This window comes from Pan troglodytes, chromosome 1 (assembly GCF_028858775.2).
Source record: "Pan troglodytes isolate AG18354 chromosome 1, NHGRI_mPanTro3-v2.0_pri, whole genome shotgun sequence".
Classification (NCBI taxonomy): domain Eukaryota; kingdom Metazoa; phylum Chordata; class Mammalia; order Primates; family Hominidae; genus Pan; species Pan troglodytes.
In genome coordinates this window covers 36,761,557-36,787,504 of record NC_072398.2, presented here as the reverse complement: position 1 = coordinate 36,787,504, position 25,948 = coordinate 36,761,557, and the positions used below count along the sequence as shown (strand labels likewise).

The following is a 25,948-nucleotide window of genomic DNA, read 5'->3' as shown; positions in this document are numbered from 1 at the left end:
TTTTTTTCTTTAGAGAGAATAAAAGCCTTCAAAAAAAATTTTTTTTTTTTTGGAGACAGAGTTGGCTGGGCACAGTGGCTCATGCCTGTAATCCCAGCACTTTGGGAGGCCAAGGCGGGTTGATCACCTGAGGTCAGGAGTTTGAGAACAGCCTGGCCAACATGGTGAAACCCCATCTCTGCTAAAAATACAAAAATTAGCCAGGTGTGGTGGTGGGCGCCTGTAATCCCAACTATTTGGGAGGCTGAGGCCGGAGAATTGCTCGAACCTGGGAGGCGGAGGTTGCAGTGGGCCAAGATTGTGCCACTGCACTCCAGGCTGGGCGACAGAATGAGACCCTGTCTCAAAAAAAAAAAAAAAAAGAGAGTGTCTCTTTTCCCAGGCTGGAGTGCAGTGGCGTAATCATAGCTCACCGCAGCCTTGACCTCCTGGGCACAAGCTGTCCTCCTGCCTAAGCCTCCTGAGTAGGTAGAACTACAAGCATGCACCACCATGCCCGATTAATTTTTTCATTTTTTTTTTTTTTTTAGAGGTGGAGCCTTGCTTATTGCCCAGGCTGGTCTCAAACTCCTGACCTCAAGCAGTCCTCCTGTCTCGGCCTCCCAAAGTGCTAGGTTTACATGCAAGGGCCACCATGTCCAGCCTCAAAAAAATTTAAAGATTAGCTATAGAGAGAACATTAATCAAAATGAAATTGGCTTAAACTCCTACAGACAATAAAAGGAAGTGATAGTTTGAGAACATAAATATTAAATATTGATGGACTTCTTCAAGTTTTTTTAATCATTTAAAAAGTTCAGGGAGAAAAAGCAGTATTTCCTACTGTTACTGATTTCAAATGGCTTATATTCAGGAATTTTTAAAGTCCTGGGAATTAATCTCTAAAATTGTTGACAGATACTGAAAGTCTCAAATATTTGAGTCAAATTTGCTATATACTAATAAATTATGGGATTTAATTTCTTTGCCCAAGTAAAAAGGTGTGTGTTTGTTGTTGCTTTCTTAAATATTTTATTTTGATTTCTGTGGGCACATAGTAGGTATATATTGTTGGTTTCTTAAAAATTTATGAGTACTTAATTTAATATCTAAGTAATACTTGAGTCATCTTACCAATTTAGATTCTTGAAGCTCTTCTGAATATTTGTTATATACAGTTAATTTTATTAGTGGCTACAAGGTTAACTTTTTCTTTTACTACTGACAATAATAAGTATGATCTCAAGGACAAATTCTACGCTCTTGTGAGATAGATTTCTTTTCAAATTGTATCGATGGCTTGCTGCTACTCTTTGTGAAATTGATGTCCATCAAACTGTTTATTGGCTTTGCCCTCAAGTACTGACTTTGAGTTCTGGCTCATCAAATTTTAGGTTATTACTTATTAAGTCTTAACGGTTACAGTAATTGACTATTAGCAGTTAATTTGTGTACCAAAGATGCCACTTCATAAGAGTAGTTGGGAATTTGCTTGCAATTCCTTGTCTTGTCCTCTACCTCTGGAATAGTTTGTCTCAAAATGATCAACCCCTTAGTAGTTGGGCCTTAAATGTTTATTAAACTACTTAGTCTGTCAGTCTGTTCATTATTCTTAAAAAAATTGTAGATTAGGACCACAGTCTATCCTTTGCTAGAGAAAAAGGATATATATTTACCTTAGTACTAAGATAATGCAAAGCATGAAATTATAAATACTCTATTTCACTGGATCTAAAATGAAGCACATCCTGATTTCAGGGTGGTTAATATGTTTTTTAAAAGTCTCAAAGTAGATGAAATACAGTAAATTAAATCATCAAAAGGTATTATAAACACATTTATATTAACAGTGAAGGCATTCTACCCTCGCTCACCTCTTCCTTAGTGTGGTATGTATGTATAAGAATGGAGAGATTTTACCAAACTCTGAGTTATAAGGCAAGTATAGAATATGGCCATGTTGGAATATGGGAGGAATTATAGAAAGGTGAAATGAATCAAATTAAAGATAAGTAGAATTAGTAACTTTTTCCCTCGAATTCCCTGTACTCCCTTCCTCAATATTCTCCCTTTCCCTTCTTTCTTTTTTATTTTTTTATTTTTATTTTTTTTTTGGAGACAGGGTCTGGCTCTGTCACCCAGGCTGGAGTGCAGTGGTATGATCTCGGCTCACTGCAACCTCCATCTCCTGGGCTCAAGCGATTCTCCTGCCTCAGCCTCCCCAGTAGTTAGGACCACAAGTGTGCGCCACCATGTCTAGCTAATTTTTGTGTTTTTGTAGAGATTGGGGGTTTCACCATGTTGCCCAGGCTGGTCTTGAACTCCTGACCTCAGACAGTCTGCTCCCCTCGGCCTCCCAAAGTGCTGGGATTACAGGTGTGAGCCACTTCGCCTGGCCTCCTCTTTCTTTTTAAGCAAAATTCGGAAAGAACAATTTATAATTTAAAGAAGATGAATCCAGAGGTTATCTGTAATCTTCAGGAGCTTAGGTCGAGGAAGTCAGAGTTATTGGATAGAGAAAAGAGAGAAACAAACACCTGCTTTCTTTGTATCTTGAAGAGGTTTACAGATTTTGAACTAAGCTTACAGCTATAACTTTTTTCTTAAAGTGATCTTTAAAATACTTCGTTTTGAATTGTCCAATTCAATCACACATACAACAACGAACGTAAAATTATTTTTTCTTTACAGATCAGTGCTAACATCTTCCGTACACTTCCTCCAAGTGATAATCCAGATTTTGATCCAGAAGAGGATGAACCCACGCTTGAGGCCTCTTGGCCTCACATACAGGTATGGAACATAATTACGTATTGGCAGTTTTTATATTTATGCTATTCTGCAGAAATCATGGTTTTCTCATTTAGATTCTGAGTGTCTGTGTAAAATATTTGACTTTTATGGTTTTATTAACATTATTTTCTTTCATGCAAGTACTGTTTTTCAATGTTTTTTCATTGTAATAAAATACACTTAACATATATTTACCATTTAAACCATTTTGAAGTGTACAATTCAGTGGCACAAAGTACATTCGCCATGTTGTACAACCCATCACCACTCTTTAATTCTATAACTTTTCTATCACCCCAAATGGAAACCCCATTGGCATTTAGCACTCATGCCCCATTCTGCTCTCTTTACAGCCCCTGACAACTACCAATCTGCTTTCTGTCTCTGGATTTGCCTATTTTGGATACTTCATATAAGTGAAATTATGTAATATGTGGGCTTTTGTTTCTGGGTTCTTTCAGTTAGCATAATGTTTTCAAGGTTCATAAATGTAGTCTATATCAATACTTCATTCCTTTTTATGGATGAATTATTCCATTGTATGGATATACCACATTTGTTTATCCACTTACCAGTTGATGGACATTTAAATTATTTCCATCATTTGGCTATTGTGAATAGAGCTGTTATGAACAGTTCTATGTATAAGTTTTTGCTTGAATCCATAAATTTTTATACATTATGTTTTTCTTTTCTTTCCTTTTTTTTTTGAGATGGGGTCTGGTTCTGTCACCCAGGCTGGAGTGTAGTGGAGTGGCATGATCTTAGCTCACCGCAACTTCTGCCTCCTGGGCTCAAGCCATCCTCCCACCTCAGCCTCCTAAGTAGCTGCAGCTACAGATGTGTGACACTACACCTGCTAATTTTTGTATTTTTAGTAGAGATGGGGTTTTGCCATGTTGCCCAGGCTGGTTTCGAACACCTGAGCTCAAGCAGCCCACCCACTTGGTTCCCAAAGTGCTGGGGTTACAGGTGTGCAATTAATGACAAATTCTTTCAGTGTTTATCTAGGAATGTCTTAATTTCCTCTTCATTTTTGAAGGAGAGTTTTGCTGGATGTAGAATTCTTGGCTAACAGTCTTTTTCTTTCAACACTTTGAACATGTCATCCCATTTGTCTTCTTACGTCCATGGTTTTCTCATGACAAGTTAGCCATTAATCTTATTGAGGATCTCATCATGTATGTGAAAAGTTGTTTTTCTTTTGCTGCTATAAACATTATCTCTTTGTCTTTAAGTTTTGTCAATTTGATTATGATGTATCTAGGTGTGGATCTTCTTGACTTTATTCTACCTGTTGTTTATTGAGTTACAATTAGAATTCATTATGTAAACTAATATTTTTCATAATATTTTATTTATTTTTGGTCATCATTCAAATATTTTTCCTGCCCTTTTTCTCTCATCTTCTGGGACTCTCATTTATGTGTATGTTGCTATACTTGATGGTGTCCCACAGGTCTCTGGAGCTCTGTTCAATTTTCTTCATTTATATATGGATTCTAGGTATTAATGCCAATTAATTTGCTGATTTTTTTTTAATTTTGCAAGTATTTATATTCTGTAGTGACCTTTACATTTTCTGTTATTATAAAAAGATGAGAGAGGCCAGGCGTGGTGGCTCACACCTGTAATCCCAGCACTTTGGGAGGCCAAGCTGGGTGGATCACCTGAGGTCAGGAGTTCCAGACCAGCCTAACATGGAGAAACCCCGTCTCTACTAAAAATACAAAATTAGCCAGGCATGGTGGCACATGCCTGTAATCCCAGCTACTCAGGAGGCTGAGGCAGGAGAATTGCTGGAACCCAGGAGGCGGAGGTTGTGGTGAGCCGAGATTGCGCCATTGCACTCCAGCCTGGGCAACAAGAGAGAAACTCCGTCTCAAAAAAAAAAAGAAAAACGATGAGAGAAAGAAAATTACATTCTATGTCGTTTGGGATACTTTATGCAATAGTCTGCCTCATTATTTATTAATTTATTCATTCTGTGTAGCACCTATACATCCAAATAAAATGAAGCGGTGTCCTAGGATTAGCGAAAGCTGATAACGGTTTTAAGATCTTTCAGCACATTAGAGCTTACAGAACTAGAAAAATCCAAAGTGGTAAATTATTTTTTAATAGAACTGTACACAAGTTTATCTGAAATTTTGTTCCATAGTTGGTGTAAAATTAATAATGCTGTATATGAAATGTAAAGGTTTTACATATTCTCATTAGCTGATAAGTTGATAAGCTGATAATGAAAAATTCTCATTAGCTGATTTTTTAATCAGATGTAGTTGAACAGTCTGAAAAAGACCCCTTGGTCTTTGAATTTTTAAAAGTAAAGAAAGTGTTTTCATTAGAATATATTTATATGCTCATGGAAAGTAACAGTGGAAATTGAGCCAAGTAGACAATATGCTTTCCATTTTTAACTGGTATGATTTGAGGTTTTATTTAAATTCCCTGAAACCAGTGGTTCTTAACATTTTAGGAGGTGGTAAGTTGCTTTCAAAATATGATTTTTTCTTTTTTTATTTATGTATTTATTTTTGAGATGGAGTCTCACTCTGTTGCCCAGGTTGGAGTGCAGTGGCATGATCTCGGCTCACTGCAACCTCCACCTCCCAAGTTCAAATGATTCTCCTGCCTCAAGTCTCTTGAGTATCTGGGACTGCAGGTGCTTGCCACCATGCCCAGCTAATTTTTGTATTTTTAGTAGAGATGGGGTTTCAGCATGTTGGCCAGGCAGGTCTCGAACTCAGACCTCAAGTGATCCATCCACCTCAGCCTCCCAAAGTGCTGGGATTACAGGCATGAGCCACTGTGTCCAGCCCAAAATACGATTTTTGAGAAGTAGTTCTCTCTCAAGACAAATTCCCAGAGATACAAGAAATTCTCATTCATCTATGGTCCCTTGATTAAAAGGCTCTGCCTTAGATATATATGTTTATAGTTAAAAAATCTTTCTGAAAACCAAAATTTCTAGAAACCAAAATTTGGCATACAGTTTTTAAATTTGGCAATTAAATAGTCTAAGGACATCAGAAACTGGTAGATACTAAAGTGACCTGATTTATAGGATTTGTCAATATATTGTAGCTACGTTATTAATCATCTTGAGTGTTTTTAGATGGAATATTAAAACTACTCTGACAAATTAGATTATAGGGAATTGTAGCACTGAAGAAATTTGCTCAATGAAAGTTTCTTCTGCTATTATAATGTGTGCTTAACCCACCTGGAATTCTTTTGTTTCGTACTAAAAGTTTACGTTTTACATTTAGCTTATGAGATCCTAGATGCTAGAAATTAATTTATTAGGGTGGAAAATAAACATTAGTTGTTAATGAGGGAGTAATTACAAGTAATCTCAAAACCTTTCAAGCCTTTGTTTCCCCACCCTTTTCATGAATTTTCTAAACATGTGCTAATAAAAGTTTATCTCTTTTTACTTATTCTTACACTGTAATGGAAATACTAATGAGCAATGGAATAATGGAATAAAAAGAGATAAAAGAAAGGACCACAAGGAAGGTCATTTCAGTATTAGGGGATAGGTTGTATCTTCTAATTTATTAAGTGTAGTATTACATGGTAACTTAATGTACAACAGTTTTAAATTATTTTCTCATTTCTTTCCTAAGTATTATTGCTTTCTATTTATTGAAGACTAACAATATATTAATTTTCTGCACTTTTAGATAATTAGGACACTTGGCTGCTGTACTAGCCTGGAATACAGGCAGATTGTGTATTTTCACTTTCTTTTATTAATTACTTTAGTGGCACAGATAATTAAGATTTAATTATGTAGGATAGTGCCTAGAACATAGACCTTTTTAGGAATAAGTTGTATTTTAGGGATTAGAAGGCTTTTCTCTCTGGGCAGTATAATTAGAAATTTAAACTAGCAACATACATATATTACAGTGTACACCTTTACATTCAAATAACTCTTGGCCATATACTATATTTTAAATATTTTCATGGGCTAAGAATCCAAAATGGTAGGAATCATAGCCTAATGCACTAACTTTATAGCCACAAAAATAAAAAGGAATATCTTTTATATAAGGTTGAGAAATACTTTTATTGCTTTGGCCTTTTTCATTGTGAATAGTTATTATCTTTTTAGTTCTTATGGATAAAAGAGCAGAGGGAAAAAACCTAGGCTTGCTGTATTTAAACTATTCAAGGTTTATGCACAATCTGTGTTTTCACAAGGATTACAGAGAAAAACAGATACTTAAAAAACTAAGATTTTGTTAATGTTTACCTCATCCCAGGCAATGTTCTTTTTGGGTGCTTAATATATAATATCTCATATAGTTGACTATGCATTAATTTTTATATGAATTCTTTTATATATTAAATCAATTAAAAACCTTATTTACGTTTCCTCTTAATAGAGGTTGGAAAACATTGGTCACTTGTATTACTTGAAAGCAGCCTCTTAGGTACTTGTAGGTCTTTAAAGTTTGCTTCTGAGTCTTTGCCTCTCTGACCCAAACATTTCTATTCCTTTAGCTTTTTGTATAGGTCTTATTTTTCAGATACTTTAATCATCCATGCTGTTTTCTGTTGGAACTTCTCCCAAGTCTTTTTAATGGTGAAGACCAGAATTTTATGTTTTATTTTAACTCCCTTAGGAAAGACATGGTCAGAACTGAGTAGAATAGTAAGATTACACTCCTCAATTCCCTATACTTTTTAGTTATCTTTCACTTTTTAGGGTATTTTTGGTGTACAGAAGTAGAAGGACTAGCCATACATTGAACATAGTTGAAGTTTGTCATTTTATTAGTGAACTGAATTCATTGGTGAAGTGCCTGTTTTTCTTTGTAACACTGTTTCTTAGATTCTTGGAGCAAGTTATTTGTATAGAAGACCATAGAAGGCTGGGCGCAGTGGCTCACGCCCACTTGTAATCCCAGCAATCCCAGTAATCCCAGCACTTTGGGAGGCTGAGGCAGGTGGATCATGAGGTCAGAAGGATCATGAGGTCAGGAGTTCGAGACCAGCCTGAACAACATGGTGAAACCCCGTCTCTACTAAGAATACAAAAATTAGCCAGGCATGGTGGCACACGCCTCTAATCCCAGCTACTCAGGAGGCTGAGGCAGGAGAATGGCTTGAACCCAGGAGGCAGAGGTTGCAGTGAGCCGACATCGCGCCATTGCACTCCAGCCTGGGCGACAGGGCAAGACTGTGTCTCAAAAAAAAAAAAAGAAAGAAAACAAGACCATAGAAAAACTTCAGTCACTACGTAGAAACACACCTTCTTAACAAATGCGATTTTCATTCATTCAGTAAGCATCTATTGTGTGTCAAGCATTTTTGTAAACATTGAGGGTAAAGTAATGAACTAAGCAAAATCCCTTACATCCTAGCAGAGAAGAACAAAATAATAATAAAATAATTGGCATATATTCTATGTTAGGGTGTGATACATTTTTTAAAATGTAGGATGGAGTAAATAGAGAGTGACACTGGGACAGGATAAATTTTATAGAAGCATAATCTCAATTATTCCATTTTGAAGATTTCCAGCTCTGTAGATCACTAGTGTTTCTTCTACCTCTATTTGGGATAACTATTCATCATTTTTATTTATTTATTTATTTTTCTGAGACGGAGTTTTGCTCTTGTTGCCCAGGCTGGAATGCAATGGAGTAATCTCGGCTCACTGCAACCTCTGCCTCTCAGGTTCAAGCAATTCTCCTGCCTCAGCCTCCCAAGTAGCTGGGATTACAGGCATGCACCACGATGTCTGGCTAATTTTGTATTTTTAGTAGAGACGGGATTTCTGCATGTTGGCCAAGCTGGTCTGGAACTCCCGACCTCAGGTGATCCACCCGCCTCAGGCTCCCAAAGTGCTGGGATTACAGGTGTGAGCCACTGCACCTGGCCCTCAATATGTATTTAAGTAACTTTTTGTCATCATCTCTTTAGTGGTGCTAAGTTGGCGGCATAACAGCATTTTGCTGCTAATTTTGACTGATCACCTAATGTTTACTGTGTCAGGTAAATGATGTAGATGAAAACTGTGAAAGAATTTATATGTGGTATTTGTGAATGGCACAGGTTTCAATTATATATATGGTTCAATTATATATATGGTTTAGAGAATTCAGTTTGAGAGAATTAGAGAATTCAGTTTGATTTGTAGCTTGATGTCATAAAAGTCTCCCATAGGACAGGCTATTACTCTGAAAACTATTAAGCCTTAAACCCTATATTTCTGATGAAGATCTTAAGAAGGGAGAGTAAATAGGCTAATGCATGCCACATTTGGCTCATGTTTAATGTTTAACCTGATCCCACCTTATGGTGGAATCTCCAGGGATTTGCATAAAGATTTGGAGTCTATAATTCCATACCATCAACCTATACTCTGCATTCTCTTCATCTCAAGACATGCTGCTTAAAAAAAAAAAAAAAAAAAAAAAAAAAAAGCCAGGCATGGTGGCTTACACCTTACCAGCACGTTAGGATGCTGAGGCGGGTGCATAGCTTCAGCCTGGGAGTTCGAGACCAGCCTGGGCAACGTGGTGAAACTCTGTCTCTAAAAATAAATAAATATATATATTTTTAAATCAAGACATGCTGCTACATTTCTATAAAATAAAAGCCATCCTCTTCCTGAGGATCCAGAATCAAAACAAAGGATCTAGAATCAAAACAAATGCAGGGCTCAAGTTGCATATCCTCCTTAAAGCTTTTCCTACCTATTCCACAGTGATACAGCCCTTTTCTAAATAGCTCCTGCACTTATAGTCTGTGCCACATAATATAATTTTTGTGTAGTGAATGGGCTTTTTGAGCCATACCATCCCTAATGTCTGTTCATACTATACATAGCCCAGTACTGGACATGAAAATAGGCACTGAATGAATTAAGTTGTGCCATTAATGAAACTGCATAGCAGTCCATGAGACTGTGCTGACTTTTCAGAGCACTCTGTGATCAGTTTTGTATATCTTTTTGCGCGTTTATACCCCAAAGCAAAATTATCTTTTATCTCTATTGTTGTTTGATTAGAAAATTATCTATGAATAAAAACTTAAATTGCCATCAAGTTTTATTTCTTGTTATATCCTTAATTTATGATAAACACAAAATGTTAGGTAACATTAGACCAGACAAGCATCACTCCTTTTCCACAGTTGGGCAGAGATACATCAAGCAAAATTGTATTTGCTCAGATCCCCAAACTTTTGTTAGCTGTAGACTGTTACTGAACTCACAGTAATAAAAATGTGTTGTTACTTGGTGAATGATAAGGCCTAGATCTGGTAGTGCTTTTGTTTGCTCTAAGGTCTATTAATTTAATGTAGCAATCTTTCTTTTCCCTTTTTCTTTTCTAACTTCTACATCAACCTAACTGGCTACCTAAATGTTCATTGAATGACTGTTTTTGCTTTGGGATAGAATCCTCCTTTTTTATTTTTAGGGTGTTAAATTGATATAGTATTGTTTAATAGCTAATAAGATACATTTTGGGCTAAGTTTCTGCTTTTTATAGCTATTAGGTTACAATAAAAAAAAACTTTAGTCATATTTGCCTTTCTCCTTGAAAGCAGGTATGATAGTGACAAGCTGAACCAAATATTTAATTCTGATTTGTGGTAGCAAGTGAACATTTGCTATTACTTGTAGGTTGCTTGGCACTTTTATAGAAGGCCTGCTATGACTTCTAGTTTATTTGCTGTGGTTGGTACACAGACATTTCTTCCCTAGCCCTGTACTTACGTAATTTGGTTCATTATTTCTCAAGTGTGGATAGGATATGCCTGGTTTTGATTTAATTAGTTTTCCCACTGTAGTTTTATAGAAAGACCAGAAGTTTTTCTTTTCCTTTCTTTTTAAAAATTAATGATACACTGCCTGTTTTATCTGGAGGTTGTTGACTCTGCATTTAAGAAACTCTGTAGTGATTAAATTGAGGTAGGTAGTAGTCCACTGGGAAGGAACATGTTCCTAGTGAGTATGGATTACAAAATAGGAATATATTTAATTAAGAAATATTTAATTTTATAGGCATTGTCCTTATTTTCTAGCTCCTGTAATTTAACGTTTTGCATGAAGTTATGTAAAGCAATAAATAAATCTCAAAGTTTATCAGCTTAGGAAACCAAATGGTGAATATATAGTTTCTAGGTTTGTTTGTTTATTTATTTATTTATTTTTGAGACAGAGTCTCACTCTGTTGCCCAGGCTGGAGTGCAGTGGTACGGCACAATCACGGCTAACTGCAGCCTTGACCTCCAGACTCAAGCAGTCTTCCTACCTCAGCCTCCCAGTAGCTGGGACAACAGACATACGCCACCATGCCTGGCTAATTTTTTGATTATTTGTATAGACAGCGGTCTCACCATGTTGTCCAGGGTGGTCTCAAACTCCTGGGCTCAAGGGATTCTCCCACCTCAGCTTCCTAAAGTGTGTTGGGAGTACAGATGTGAATTTAAAAAAAAATTTTTTTTAATCAACTTATTACATTTTATAATGAGATCTGAAATCTCCCCACTAAGTTGGTAAGAAAAGGTGTGTTTTTAATATGAAGTGATTATTTAGGGTAATATTCTGTAGCCATCATCTTAGCCTTTATTTGACTTTCTCTCATAGTTGGTATATGAATTCTTCTTGAGATTTTTGGAGAGCCCTGATTTCCAGCCTAGCATTGCAAAACGATACATTGATCAGAAGTTCGTACAACAGGTGAGGAACTCTTTTGTCTTAGATTCTCATATATTCATCTTAGCAATGATTTATTAACTTATTATTAAAATAGTGTAGTCTTTCAAAACTTTAATGGTTTAATTTGACAGCACTTAATATTACTGCCAAACCATTAGAATAAAAGTGAAGTTAGCTCTGAGAGTACAAGAGTATTTTTATCAAGGGTGAGAGTCTAATGAAGTCAATCAAATTATCCTATTTAATCCTAAATTATCATAGTTATTTTATAAATACCAGAAAAACAAGCCTTTCTGCAGTATCTGAGAAAATGTGGTATGACCATTCAATCCATGGGCAAATCTTTGTTTTACATTTGTAAGTCTTTGAACTTGACATATATTTTAAGCATTGGGACTTTGCAATGACGGGGGAAAAAAGGAGTAGAATCATTGTGAGGAATTTGGGCTTTAGGCTCCTTTCCTAAGTATCAATTACCTTTTCCTTTTTCTTTCCTCTTTGCACCTAAGCATCCCACCACCCAATTCCTAAACCACAGATAAAGTGGAATCATTAAGAACGTAAGGAGGTAGAATTAATTGTGATGCCTTTTTTTTTTATAAACTGCTTATTAGCGGTTATTTTTGGAACCTACATATTCACAATTTCTAAGAATATATTCATTTTCAAAACCTTTTCAAAAATTTAAAGGCCTCTTTTTTTTTTTTGAGAGGGAGTCTTGTTCTGCTGCCCAGACTGGAGTGCAGTGGTGCAACCTCAGCTCACTTCATCCTCCGCCTCCTGGGTTCAAGCGATTCTCCTGCCTCAGCCTCCCAAGTAGCTGGGACTACAGGCACATGCCACCATGCCTGGCTGATTTTTTTTTTCTATTTCTAGTAGAGACGGGGTTTCACCACTTTGGCCAGGCTGGTCTTGAACTCCTGGCCTCAAGGGATCCTCCCACCTCAGCCTCCTAAAGAGCTAGGATTACAGGTGTGAGCCACTGCACTGGCCAAAGGCCCCTTTTTAACTATATGGAATTGGCTGGCCCCAAAGAAAATTGTGAAGTAGACCAAACCTTTCTAGGCATTTCTAGGCCTGAGTATGCAGGCCTCTTTAGGAATTTGATGCTGAGGCCAGGATTAAAATCATTGCAAGGACCTTTCCTACCCTTCAGACCGCTTTGTATGTGCCCTATGATAAAAATTCTACTAATGTGAGTTTGGTATATTTAGAGCTGATCTTTGGTCATTTGTAACTACCCTTGACCTCATATAAAATATTCTGACCTGTTGCTGTGAAGGATTGATAAATGAAGAACATTGTCAGCCTAAAATATTTCCTTCAACCATTGAAGTAGCTCTTCATAAACTATAAAGAAATATTAGGTGTGTATTAACAGTAACATATACATTTTAATCATGACTAAAAATTACATTAAATGGAGTTATGTTATTTTGGTAATTGCAAATGAATGCCTGTTTATTTCCTTGTGCAGCTCTTGTGTGGGATACATTAGGGAGCTCTAGTAATGCCATATGAAATTGTATTTAATACAGTAACAGGTTGAGGGGAACAATTGCCTTAGTGCTTTGTTAGTCTAGAGCTTGAGGTATTTAGGCTGCTGTATTATTTTGTGGTGTGAGGGGAGCAAAAAGAAAACTGGTGGGGCAGGATCTGTTTTCTACCTTCTACTTTAAATGCCTGAATTATCTGAGAAGCTAGGGCCCAGTAATTGCTTTTAGCAGTTTATATGGCTGTTTTGCTCTTGTTGCCCAGGCTGGAGTGCAGTGGCTGGATCTTGGCTCACTGCAACCTCGGCCTCCCAGGTTCAAGCGATTCTCCTGGATCAGCCTCCCAAGTAGCTGGGACTGCAAATGTGCCGACATGCCTGGCTAATTTTTGTTTGTACTTTTAGTAGAGACAGGGTTTTACTGTGTTGGCCAGGCTGGTATCAAATCCCTGACCTCAAGTGATCCGCCTGCCTTGGCCTCCCAAAGTGCTGGGATTACAGTTGAGAGCCACTTTGCCCGGCTGCCATTTTTAATTAGAATAATTTGATGTGAACTTATTAGATATATTAACAAAAATTCTCATACTCCGTAGATATTTTTTGCTGGAGTCTCATGAGGGCCTTAACAGCCTAGCAAACAAAGAATGGAAACTATAAGTATGGCAGTTGTTTTGGGAGATATAAATATGACTTAAGTCATCCACTCTGGTTTCAGATGCATGTGTTAGCAATTGTATATAATTCAAAACAAAATGGAATAAGAACTTCTGATGAGGTTCAGAGCTTGCTCTCTTTATTGTAATTATAAACACGAAAGTTCAGAACATAAAATTCCTTGACAGCTTTACAGATACTTGTACTCTAGAGAGAGTATTTTATATTTTTCTAAGAAAATCCAATGTTTAAAATACAGTGTTTTTTTTGACAGAAGAAATTAAGTTTCTTTACCATTTTAAATGGAAATTTGAGATTTTGACTTTAACTTTTTCTAAAGTCTCTTCTCTCAGGTTTTGCTGAAAAGTTGTGCAGAATATAGGAGTACACTGATTGGGCCAATTGAGGTATAGGAGAGTGCTGATTGTGGAACTGGTTTAAAATTTTTCAGCTATTTGCTAAGCTGAAAAATCTATGGGCTGGGCATAGTGGCTCACGCCTATAATCCTGGCACTTTGGGACACCGAGGATGGTGGATCGCTTGAACTCAGGAGTTTGAGACCAGCCTGGGCAACATGGTGAAACCCCGTCTCTACCAAAAAATATATAAATTAGCTGGGTGTGGTGGCATGTGCCTGTAGTCCCAGCTAGTTGGGAGGCTGAGGCAGGAGGATCTTCTGACCCCAGGAGGTCGAGGCTGCAGTGAGTTGTGATTGCATCACTACCCTCCAGTCTAGGCTACAGAGCAAGACTCTGTCTTAAAAAAAAAAGAAAAAAAAAATTGGCCTCATCTTTTAGTCCAGTGTTATTTTATATATGATTTCTACTCCATTAGTATGTATCTGCCAATATTTTATCCTAATAACTGAATGTTAATTTTTCAAATGTCTGCATGGTAACTGTCTTGAATTTATTGTAAATTCACAAAAAGAAGTCTTAGTATGTGTACATCTTTCTAGTAAACTAGAAATATACATTTACACATGGATCTTTTTAAGACTATTTGATGACTTGCAATCTAAAAACTTAAACGATTTTCTATGTAGTTTTGACGATCAAAAAGCATTAAAAATCCCAAATTTTAACACTCCAAAATTGTGAGCCTCTTTAGTATTCAAGAGTAGGATTGAATTTTAAAATCAGTGGGAAGGTAAAGAAAAATCCACTTTTTGAAATATTTATATTTATTGTAAATGTCATATTTTGAAGTGAAATAAGTGAGAAGAAATATTTCCTAAGCTTTTCCTCAGCTTCATTACTTAGCAAGAATAAAGTCAGTGTGGTAAGGAAGAACCCTAAAAAATTTTTAAAAGATGTCATGGATAATCTTTAAAATCAAAATTAGAATAAAGCTTTAGCTCGATTATTTTTTAAAAGTAATTTCTCAGGTTTCTTTTAAAGCTCCTGGAGCTTTTTGATAGTGAAGATCCCAGAGAACGTGACTTCCTGAAGACTGTTCTGCACCGAATTTATGGGAAATTTCTTGGATTAAGAGCATTCATCAGAAAACAAATTAACAACATTTTCCTCAGGTAAATTAATCATTTATTGTATATTGCACCTTTTCCTCCTACATATCTTCTTGTATTCAAGTTCTTTTATTTTTATTTGTTTTTTTGAGACAGGGTCTCACTCTGTCATCCAGGCTGGAGTGCAGTGGTGAGAACATAGCTCATTGTAGCCCCCATCTCCCAGACTCAAGCAATCTTCCTCTCTCAGCCTGCCAAGTAGTGAGACTACAGGTGTGCACCACCACGCCTGGCTAATTTTTTTTGACTTTTAGTAGAGACAAGGTCTATGTACTGTATGTACGTAGTATATATATGTAACATATATATGTAACATAGTATATATGTGTAACATATATATGTAATGTAGTATATATGTAACATACTATGTATGTTGCCCAGGCTGGTCTTGAACTCCTGAACTCAAGCAGTCCTCTTATATGGGGCTTATCATTTGCTTGTAGTCATCCTCAGTATCTGGGGAGGATTGATTCCAGGGCCCCTGCTAATAGCAAAATCCAAAGTCCCTTATATAAAATGGCATAGTATTTGCATATAACGTCCACACATCCTCCTGTATACTTTATTTCTAGATTACTTACAATACTTAATACAGTGTGAATGCTATGCAAATAGATGTTATTCTATATTTTAAATTTGTATTTATTTTTCAAAAATATTTTTGATCTGTAGTTGGTTGAATGCACAGATAATGAAACCTGCGGATACAGGGCCAAGTGTACTTTATAAATATTAATCTGTTAAGTAGTTGCTTCAGATCAGGAGATTTCATAACAACACCCACATTCAAGGTTTGGTTTGTTTGTTTTAATTAATTGAAGATCTGGCAAAATTTGGTTACTATTCCCACATTGCAACAATTAAGAGATGAGTAATATCTGCCCTATTATATTTATGTCTCCCTGCTTTAAAGGCAGCCCTAATCTTGGAAAGCTATGCAGCCTATATAGTTAGAGGTTTAAAGAAATTCTGATTAAAAATGGCTTTATTACATATGGGTCTTTTTCTCTTGGATTTCCCTATAATTAGAGGTTTCTTATTTTAAAAAGTATTTCTTTGAGGAAACTTATCTTTCTTATTAATTATTAAGTTGAATATTCCAGGTGAAATGACAATCTGTTATCTTCACATATGGCGAGTTTTGGCAAAGGCATATGTAGTTCAGTAGGAAACAGATCTTCTTTTTTAAGATTGACATGAATTAACTGTTTGGGGCAAAAGAGCTTATAAGACCCAAAACATGCTTGTGTGTTTCTAATAGCTGTCCTTTGGATTGATTTCTTCACCCTCCTGCCTGTTTCTCTTAGTTTTCTGAAGTTTGATTTTGATTACATCTGTCTTTATTTTAAATTCAGGTTTATATATGAAACAGAACATTTCAATGGTGTTGCTGAACTTCTTGAAATATTAGGAAGGTAGGTCAGGTTTTTTTGTTCTTTTTAAGAATTAAGTAAGTGAATGTTTTATGTATTAAAATCTTAGCTGGGGTTGGAGAAATTATGTCATTTTTAGAGTTTAAATGTAGAACACATAGTTTCTCAACTGAAGTCTTTTTTTTTTTTTTTTGAGACGGAGTTTCGCTCTTGTTGCCCAGGCTGGAGTGCAATGGCGCATTCTCGGCTCACTACAACCTCTGCCTCCCGGGTTCAAGAGATTCCCCAGCCTCAGCCTCCTGAGTAGCTGGGATTACAGGTGCCTGCCACCACACCCAACGAATTTTTTAATTTTTATTTTTAGTAGCGATGGGGTTTCACCATGTTGGGCAGGCTGGTCTTGAACTCCTGACCTCAGGCAATCCACCCCCCTCGGCCTCCCACAGTGCTGGGATTACAGGCGTGAGCCACCATGCCCAGCCTCAGCTGAATTCTTATTACCTTTTGCCATAACACTTTGCCTTCCTTATTCACTACGTATTAGTATTAAGAGAATTTTAGACCTTTCTGTTACTATTTAGACAATGATTTTAGTTTCCTTTATTAATAGTAGAAAATGACTGTGGAGAGAACTACTTCTTTCACATTATCCAACAAAGTAAGAATAACTACCCATTTACTTCAGAAAATATTGAACGTTCTAACAATATTGTGGTACTGACTCTCCTGGAGCTTTGGGGGCAAAAATAAAAGCAACAATGCATAAAGTGACAGGTTTGATAGAAAATGAAGATATAAATTACTTGGGAATTAATTGACAGTCCTAATTTTCTTTTGGAATCATCAAATGACTTAGAGGAACAGACTTCATAGTAATAGTCTTCCTAAAGTAGTTTGAAGATGAGCAGTCATACAACACCAGGATTGAAGCAGAGCACTGTTCCTTATGTACTCATGGATATGACAGCTTTTAGAAACAAAGTAGTAACTACTTAACCCTTCCCCTGCCTTTTTTTCCCTCCAGTATTATCAATGGCTTTGCATTGCCACTGAAAGCAGAACATAAACAATTTCTAATGAAGGTTCTTATTCCTATGCATACTGCAAAAGGATTAGCTTTGTTTCATGCTCAGGTAAGTTTCAGAAACATTTCAGATGAAATGAATATTATTTCAAAGGCCAATATAAAGGCAGAGAAATTGAGAAATACTGAGATGACAGTGTTAAGTATAATTAAGCAATTTGCTTACAAAATTACCCAAAGCAAATTTTTCTTATTTTAAAGTATTTAGTTGTTAAGTAAGACCAATTATTTAATTTCTATATCTACACTTACAATTTAAGATACACACTTTCCTCATATTATAGTCCAGGTCTTGACCTAATTATGTGACTTTGAATAAATCCCACATATCTACAGAATGTTTCTTCCAGCTGCAATAACCTAGACCTAGTTAGAGAGATTTTGGTCTCTTCTATTAATATTTAGAGAATAATATATCAGCATAGGTGTACATGTAGAAACATGCTGAAAAACTAAATTGTTAGCTCTAGTCTTATTTCAGTTAACTTTATAGTCAGAAATTACTACTAAAAATGTTTTTTAAACTTGAAGTTACTTTCAAGGCTAAAAAGTTACACAATTATGAGTATAGTTTCACGATTGAGGTATTTCACAATTTCATTCACAGTTGTGAGTATATTTTTATATATTGGAATAATTTATCAAAATGAGGTAGTCTAAAAAATATTGGCTAAATATAAAAATCCTACATTATTAAATGTTATCTCACTAATATTTATAAACTGTCCCTTACCTTTTAGCTAGCATATTGTGTCGTACAGTTCCTGGAGAAAGATACAACACTAACAGAGCCAGTAAGTGTTCTATTTATTTTCACGTTTTTGGTCTGCATTAATAGCATTTCATTGTAGCTTTCGTTTTATAGCCTTTATAGTTATTAAGTAGAATAATGTACGTTAAGCTAAAATCATTTAGAAGAAGAAATGTGAGATTAATCTACATTCAAAGAAGGGGTTAGGAGGGGAGAGTTCTCGTGAGTTATATGTCTTGAATAACCGAAATATAGACTACTATTAATATGTAGTAGTTAAGATGTACGATGATAGGATCAGATGACCACAGTGAAATTTTATATGCATACTGTCTTCACCAATAATCTTTTAAATCTTCATTCACCTTTTGGAATTAAAGCATACTTCGAGGGTCCCAAAACTACTACTCCCTTGAATTTTGTTTTGTTTTTAATAATAGAATTTTTGCCACTCATTAACAATAAACCACTTGATAGGGATAGAAAACATTTCCTTGCTTTTGGTGATTAAGATATAAGATGTAATCTTGGAATAAAAGTAGTTTATGAACCAGCAAGGCAACTTAGGCTTTGAATTGTACTGTTATTTGCCTCTAGAATGAAAATTCAGGAGAGAGTAAAAACATAATTAGTTATGAAAATTTACTGAGGATTCAAGAAAAACAAAAGATGAAGTAGGGTGAAACAGAAAAGTATAAAAGCATAGAAAACATTTTAACCTTGGTGAAGTAAGTATTTTGAGAGAATGCCTTCTAGGCATGTTCAGTCTAAATATTTACCTAGTATTAGGTTGGTACAAAAGTGATTGCGGCTTTTGCCATTACTTTTAATGGCAAAAACCGCAATCACTTTAGCAGCAACCTAATAAATATTTAGTAAATAGCAAAGGGTTTGAAAAACTAAAATATATATGTATTTTTACTATATTATGAACCTTCTCAGGCTATCCGTAGGGATGCTTGAAAAAAATCATATACTTAGTATTCTCCCTTTCACTTGAACTTTGTGTAATGGAACAAAAGACATTTTTCCACTCCTTAATTTTTATTAGTTTTTTGACTTTTAGATTTATAGTCTTTTCTAGAAACAGCTGTAAACAGTTTTTGAGGACAATTCAGGGGAATTAGAAACCATATATTTGTACATGAAACCACATAAACCTCTGAAGTTGATTCCCGGGTGTGCAGTGGCTCACAACTGTAATCCCAGCACTTTGGAAGGCTGAGGCAGGCAGATAACTTGAGGCCAGGAGTTTGAGACCAGCCTGGCCAACATGGTGAAACCCTGTCTCTAGTTAAAATACAAAAATTAGCTGGGCATGGTGGCACAGGCCTGTGGTCCCAGCTACTCAGATGGCAAGGGCACAAGAATTGCTTGAATCCAGGAGGCGTAGGTTGCAGTGATCTGAGCTCATACCAGTGCACTCCAGCCTGGGCAACAGAGTGAGACTCTGTCTTAAAAAAAAAGAAAAAAGAAAAAAGTAAAACCTTAATACAAATCTATGATAACTCCCATTAGAATTAAGAAAAAGAAAACCCATAATAACACATATTGAAAAGTCATGGTTCATGCTTGGTAAATAGTATACAAATAAAATTTTATTTAATTAATTTGGGGTGGATAAGGAAGACAGGTGATTTATTTTTAAAGAATGGAAGATAGAGGCTGGGCATGGTGGTTCATGCCTGTAATCCCAGCGCTTTGGGAGGCCGAGGCACGCGGATCACCTGAGGTCAGGAGTTCAAGATCAGCCTGATCAACATGGTGAAACCCCATTTCTACTTAAAAAAAAAAAAAAAAAAAAAAATTAGCTGGGCATGGTGGTGTGTGCCTGTAATCTCAGCTACTAGGGAGGCCGAGGCACAAGAATCACTTGAACCCTGGAGGCGGAGGTTGCAGTGAGCCGAGATGACACACACACAAAAAAACAAAAACAAAAAAACTTGACGATTAGGGAGAGGGATGATGGTCAGTTATTCAGCTTTTATCTGGTTTGGCTGAGTTGGGTTAATGAAAATAGGAGCAGGATGAGGAGAGAGAGTAAGATAAATACCCAGGTTAAGAAAGGAAAATATTTTCCAACTCATAAAGATCTCTCGATATAGAGATCTTGCAATTTCTAACATAGGCCATTCCAGCACCAAAATTACGGCCATATTACTTGGGTTTAAGCCTTAATACTAATTTTCTGGAAAGCAGGCATTCCTATCAAAGCTTTCTACAAATTATAAGTAGCTCAGAGCTTTTGTTAGTTTATTACTCAAGCCTGTAATCCCAGCACTTTGGGAGGCTGAGGCAGGCAGATCACCTGAGATCAGGAGTTCAAGACCAGCCTGGCCAACATGATGAAACCCCATCCCTACTAAAAATACAAAAATTAGCCGGGCGTGATGGCGGGCACCTGTAATCCCAGCTACTTGGGAGACTGAGGCAGAATTGCTTGAGGCAGGAGAATGGCTTGAACCCAGGAGGGCAGAGGTTGCAGTGAGCCGAGATCACAGCACTGCACTCCAGCCTGGGCAACAGAGTGAGACTCCATCTAAAAAGAAAAAAGTGCAGAGTGAAAGAATTAACTAAATATTCATTACAGCTAAGTTTCCATGTAAAGAGGAAAAAAATGAAGAGTCGGCATGACTTTCAAAACTTTTATTTTTTTGGCAGTGTAAACCTTTCCTTCCACTCAAAGCTGCATTTTTATAAAACAAGCAAAACAAAACAAAACACCGTTCTTATTCCAAGAAAAACTTGAGCCCCAAAATAATTTTATTTTATTTTATTTTATTATTTTATTTTATATTTTATTTATTTTTTTGAGACAGAGACTCACTCTGTTGCCCAGGCTGGAGTGCAGTCAGTGGCACCATCTCGGCTCACTGCAACCTCCACCTCCTGGGTTCAAGCAATTCTCGTGCCTCAGCCTCCTGAGTAGCTGAGATAACAGGCGCCCGATACCACGCCCGGCTAGTTTTATTTTTGTATTTTTAGTAGAGATGGAGTTTCATCATGTTGCCCAGGCTGGTCTCGAATTCCTGAGATCAGGCAGTGTGCCTTCCTTGGCCTTCCAAAGTGCTAGGATTACAGTTGTAAGCCACTGCACCTGGCCCACATTGACATCTTTTTGGGGGCCACTAGTCAACCCAGTGGTCGTTATTCAATACTGCCCGACATTGAAATTTGTGTAGGATGAGGGTAAGGAACTACATTTGGGTTTGTTTGTTTGTGTTTTGGGTTTTTTTTTTTTTTTGAGACAGGATCTCACCACATCACACAGGATGGAGTGCAGTAGTATGACTGTGGCTGACGGCAGCCCTGACCTCCCAGGCTCAGGTGATCCTCCTGCCTTAGCCTCCCAAGTAGCTGGGACTACAGGCATGCACCACCATGCCCAGCTAATTTTTTTGTATTTTTGGTAAAGATGAGATGGGGTTTCACCATGATGCCCAGGCTGGTATTGATCTCTTGGGCCCAAGCCTGCCTTGGCCTCCCAAAGTGCTGGGATTACAGGCCTGAGCCACCATGCCTGGCCTGCATTCATTTTCAATTACGCATATCAAATGATCACAAAATTTATTGGCTTAAAATAGCAAGCATTTATGGCCTTTATCAAAGCTGCAGCTGCTTCCATGTAGCTGCTGTGGTCAAAAAGAAGCCGAGAGTGACAGTTTTCCTTGATGGTCGTAGTTCTGTTTGCTGTAACTGATCTGCAAGATTTTGGGAAAATATCGTTCCATTGGGAGGAAAAATGACAAGTATTTGTTGCCTTAGTTGCTGTGAATCCAGAATCTGGTCATGGCTTAGGTGGGCCCTCTGCTCAGGGTCTCTTACAAAGCTGCAGTTGGAGTGTTGGCCAGAAGTTGAGTCTCATATAAAGTGTCAGATGGGGAAGGATCTGCTTCTAAGTTCACATGTATGTTGGCAGAATTCAGTTTGTCAAGTTATGTTGGACTGAGAGCCTCAGTTCCTGGCTGGCTGTTGGCCAGAGCCCACCCTCAGATCCTTGTCACCCAGGCTTCTCCAGCATGGCACCTTAACTTCATCAAAGCCAAGACAGTGAGTCTACTAGTAAGACAGAAGTCACAATCTTTTGTATCTTACTCATGAAGTGACATTCTTTCACTTTTGCCACAGTCTGTTCGTTAGAAGCAAGTCACTAGGACAGCTCACACTTAAGGAGAGGGGATTACACAAGGGTGTGAGGACAGTTAACAAGCTCATGAGATCATCATAGAAGTCTGCCAACCAAAGGAGCCTGCTACATTTTTCCTTTCTAAATAGTGAGCTACCTGTCCCAGTACCACCACTGTTTCCCATGGAACTGAAAGGCCACCTTTGTCATATATTAAAATCCATATATACATGAGTATGTCTAGATACTCATATATATCTTTTCTCTCCATTTCTTTGCCAATATAATCTTGTTTTAGTTGCTGATATCCATAATACAGGTTCTGTTCCATTAACTCCCCCCACCAAAAAAAACAATTCTTATTTGCTTATATTTATGGATTTTAGAATAAATGTTTCTAGTTCCAAAAAATAATTCAATTGGCATTTGATTGAAATTATATTAAATTTACTTATAAATTAAGTACAGGAAAAACATCTCTGCACAATATTGAACCACCTCACTTATTTACAGTCATGTGCTGCATAATGACGTTTCGTTTAATAACAGGCTACGGGCCGGGCGCTGTGGCTCAAGCCTGTAATCCCGGCACTTTGAGAGGCCGAGGCGGGTAGATCACGAGGTCAGGAGATCGAGACCATCCTGGCTAACACAGTGAAACCCCGTCTCTACTAAAAATACAAAAAATTAGCTGAGCCTGGTGGCGGGCGCCTGTAGTCCCAGCTACTCAGGAGGCTGAGGCAGGAGAATAGCGTGAACCCGGGAGGCAGAGGTTGCAGTGAGCCGAGATCATGCCACTGCACTCCAGCCTGGGTGACAGAGCGAGACTCTGTCTCAAAAATAAATAAATACATAAAAATAACAGGCTACATATAAAATGTCAGTCCCAGACAGGCATGGTGGCTCAGGACTGTAATCCCAGCTACTTGGGAGGCTGGGGTAGGGGGATCTCTTGAGCCTAGGGGGTTGCAGTGAACTGTGATCACACCAGTGCACCCCAGCCTGGCCGACAATGCAAGACTGGACTGTCTCTTAAAAAATAAAAATGGAACTGGGCATGGTTGCTCATGCCTGTAATCCCAGCACTTTGGGAGGCCAAGGTAGGAGGATTGGTTGAAGCTAGGACTTTAAGACCAGCCTGGGCAACAGAGCAAGACCTCGTTTCTACAAAAAGTAAAAAATTAAAATTAGCCAGATGTGGTGGCATACACCCATAGTCCCAGCTACTTGGGAGGCTGAGGCAGGAGGGTCACTTAAGCCTAGGAGTTCAAGGTTACAATAAGCCTAGGAGTTCAAGGTTACAATGACCTCTGATCATGTCACTACACTCCAGCCTAGGCAACAGAGTGAGGCCTCATCAAAAAGAGAGAGAAATGTTGAGAGAGAGAGAGAGAGAGAGAGAAATGTGATTCCAAGAGAAAGAAAAATGGTGATCCGATAAGATTATAATGCTATATTTTTACTGTACCTTTCGTGTTTAGATACACAAATACTATTGTTACAACTGCCTACAGTGCCTACGGTATTCAGTACAAGAACATCCTGTACAGGTTTGTAGCCTAGGAGCAAAAGGCTACACCATACAGCCTAGGTGTGTAGTAGGCCATACCATCTAGGTTTAAGTACACCCTGTGACGTTTAAATGATGAAGTTGCCTAATGACACATTTCTTAGAACGTATCCCCATCATTAAATGACATATAACTGTATTTGTAGTCTTCTATGATCTTCAGTAAAGTTTTATGCTTTTCTCCATATGTCTTAAGTATTTCTTGCAAATTTATTCTTTATGCACATTATAGTTGTTGTTGTGAAAAGTACCTTTTTATTATTCATCTGATTTTTACTGATGTTTTATAAAGGTATTGATTTTTATATATATATTTTTTAATGTGGCCACATACTGAATTTTCCTACTCACTCTAGTAACTTGCAGGGTTTTTTTAAGTTTTAAGGGATATATAAATATACAGTTACACAAATAAGTGTAATTCTGGTATTCCTTTCCAACATTATTCATCACATTGTTATCTTACTGGATTGTCTCCAAAACAGTATCCTTCCCAGTTTTAATTTGAATTAGTGTTCCACATTACTGGACCAGACAGACTATAAAGTAACCTAAAAAGCTGTCAAAGATCTATTTCCACAAAACCACCAGGCCTAGATGGTTTTACAGCCTGTCTCTAATAAATCATTATGTAGAATGATTGCTGGTGGTTTCTGATAAATTCTTTTAGTTCTAGCTTACTAAATTTTTTTATCAGAATATATAGTCAATTAAAAATGTCAAATGACTTGAAAATCTTTTAAAATGATCTGGGTTTTTTTTTTTTATTTCCCCTTTTAACCTATGAATGGAACCATCCTGGCATTTCTGGAATAAGTTACAATTAGGCATATAGCATTCTTCTGTTGTGATTCAGTTTAATGCAAGTGTTTTCAACTTTGTTTATTTAAATAAATAGTCTCCACTTTGGGAGGCCGAGGCTGGTGGATCACAAGGTCAGGAGCTTAAGACCAGCCTGGCCAAGATGGTGAAACCTGTCTCTACTAAAAATACAAAAATTAGCTGGGTGTGGTGGTGGGCGCCTATAATCCCAGCTACTCGAGAGGCTGAGGCAGAGAATTGCTTGAACTTGGGAGGCCGAGGTTGCAGTGAGCCAAGATCACACCACTGCACTCCAACCTGGGCGACAAAGTGAGACTCCATCTCAAAATAAATAAATAAATAAAAATAGTCTCTTTTGTTTCATTGTATTCTGGTTATAAAGATTGTGCTAGCCATGAAATAGACTGAGAAGCTGTCCAGGGTTTTTTTTGTGCTTCATAATGGTTTAAATAACAGGAATCATCTGTTCCTTAAGGTTTCTCCCTAAAATAACCTCCCTCTCTCACCCCACCAACTTAGATTTTCCTTTATTTTCTTAGAAGTAGCACATACTATTAAATTGTTTTATTTATGTGTTTAATTGATCACTTGCATTGGTCTTCCTCCATTAGAATGTAAGCTCTGTGAAAACCAGAGACCTCATCTGTCTTGTACATCACTGTGTCCCTAGCATCTAGAACAGTATCTGGTACATAATAGGCACTCAGTAAATGTTAGTTGAATTAATAAAATTCTAAAGCTGAGCAGAAAGTCTATTTATACACATATATTAAGCAATACTGATTTACTTCAGAATGAGTGTTGATATAATCACAGCTATGGAAAATACGCTGGGATTAACTAGCTTCGTTATTAAATTCACACTAAACTTTTTCTTTTTCGCAGGTGATCAGAGGACTGCTGAAATTTTGGCCAAAAACCTGCAGTCAGAAAGAGGTGGGTTTTGTTCACTAAATGTAGTGCATTTTACTAGAACTTGTCAATCCCAGGGCTATAAACCATGCTTCTTTGGGCTGGCTGTATTGCTGTTGCTAAAGAGCGGGAGATGTACACAGACTTGGTAGAAGACCTGTGCTATAGTAAACTCTG

General features: G+C 37.1%; 1 protein-coding gene and 1 non-coding gene across 5 annotated transcripts in view; both read left to right on the top strand.

The window, feature by feature from the left end:
- Positions 1–25,948, top strand: part of PPP2R5A (protein phosphatase 2 regulatory subunit B'alpha) — a 72,561-nt gene that overhangs the window by 41,614 nt on the left and 4,999 nt on the right. For 3 of the 4 annotated variants that reach the window (XM_016921055.4, XM_054660603.2, NM_001302436.1), the window contains 7 exon segments: positions 2,671–2,772; positions 11,387–11,479; positions 15,006–15,136; positions 16,489–16,548; positions 17,531–17,639; positions 18,331–18,384; positions 25,745–25,795. In XM_016921055.4, coding sequence (XP_016776544.1) covers positions 2,671–2,772; positions 11,387–11,479; positions 15,006–15,136; positions 16,489–16,548; positions 17,531–17,639; positions 18,331–18,384; positions 25,745–25,795 — 600 coding nt within the window. 4 annotated transcript variants of the gene reach the window in all.
- Positions 21,934–22,068, top strand: LOC112207302 (small nucleolar RNA SNORA16B/SNORA16A family). Its single transcript, XR_002941733.1, has one exon. It is a non-coding gene; the product is annotated as a small nucleolar RNA SNORA16B/SNORA16A family (small nucleolar RNA).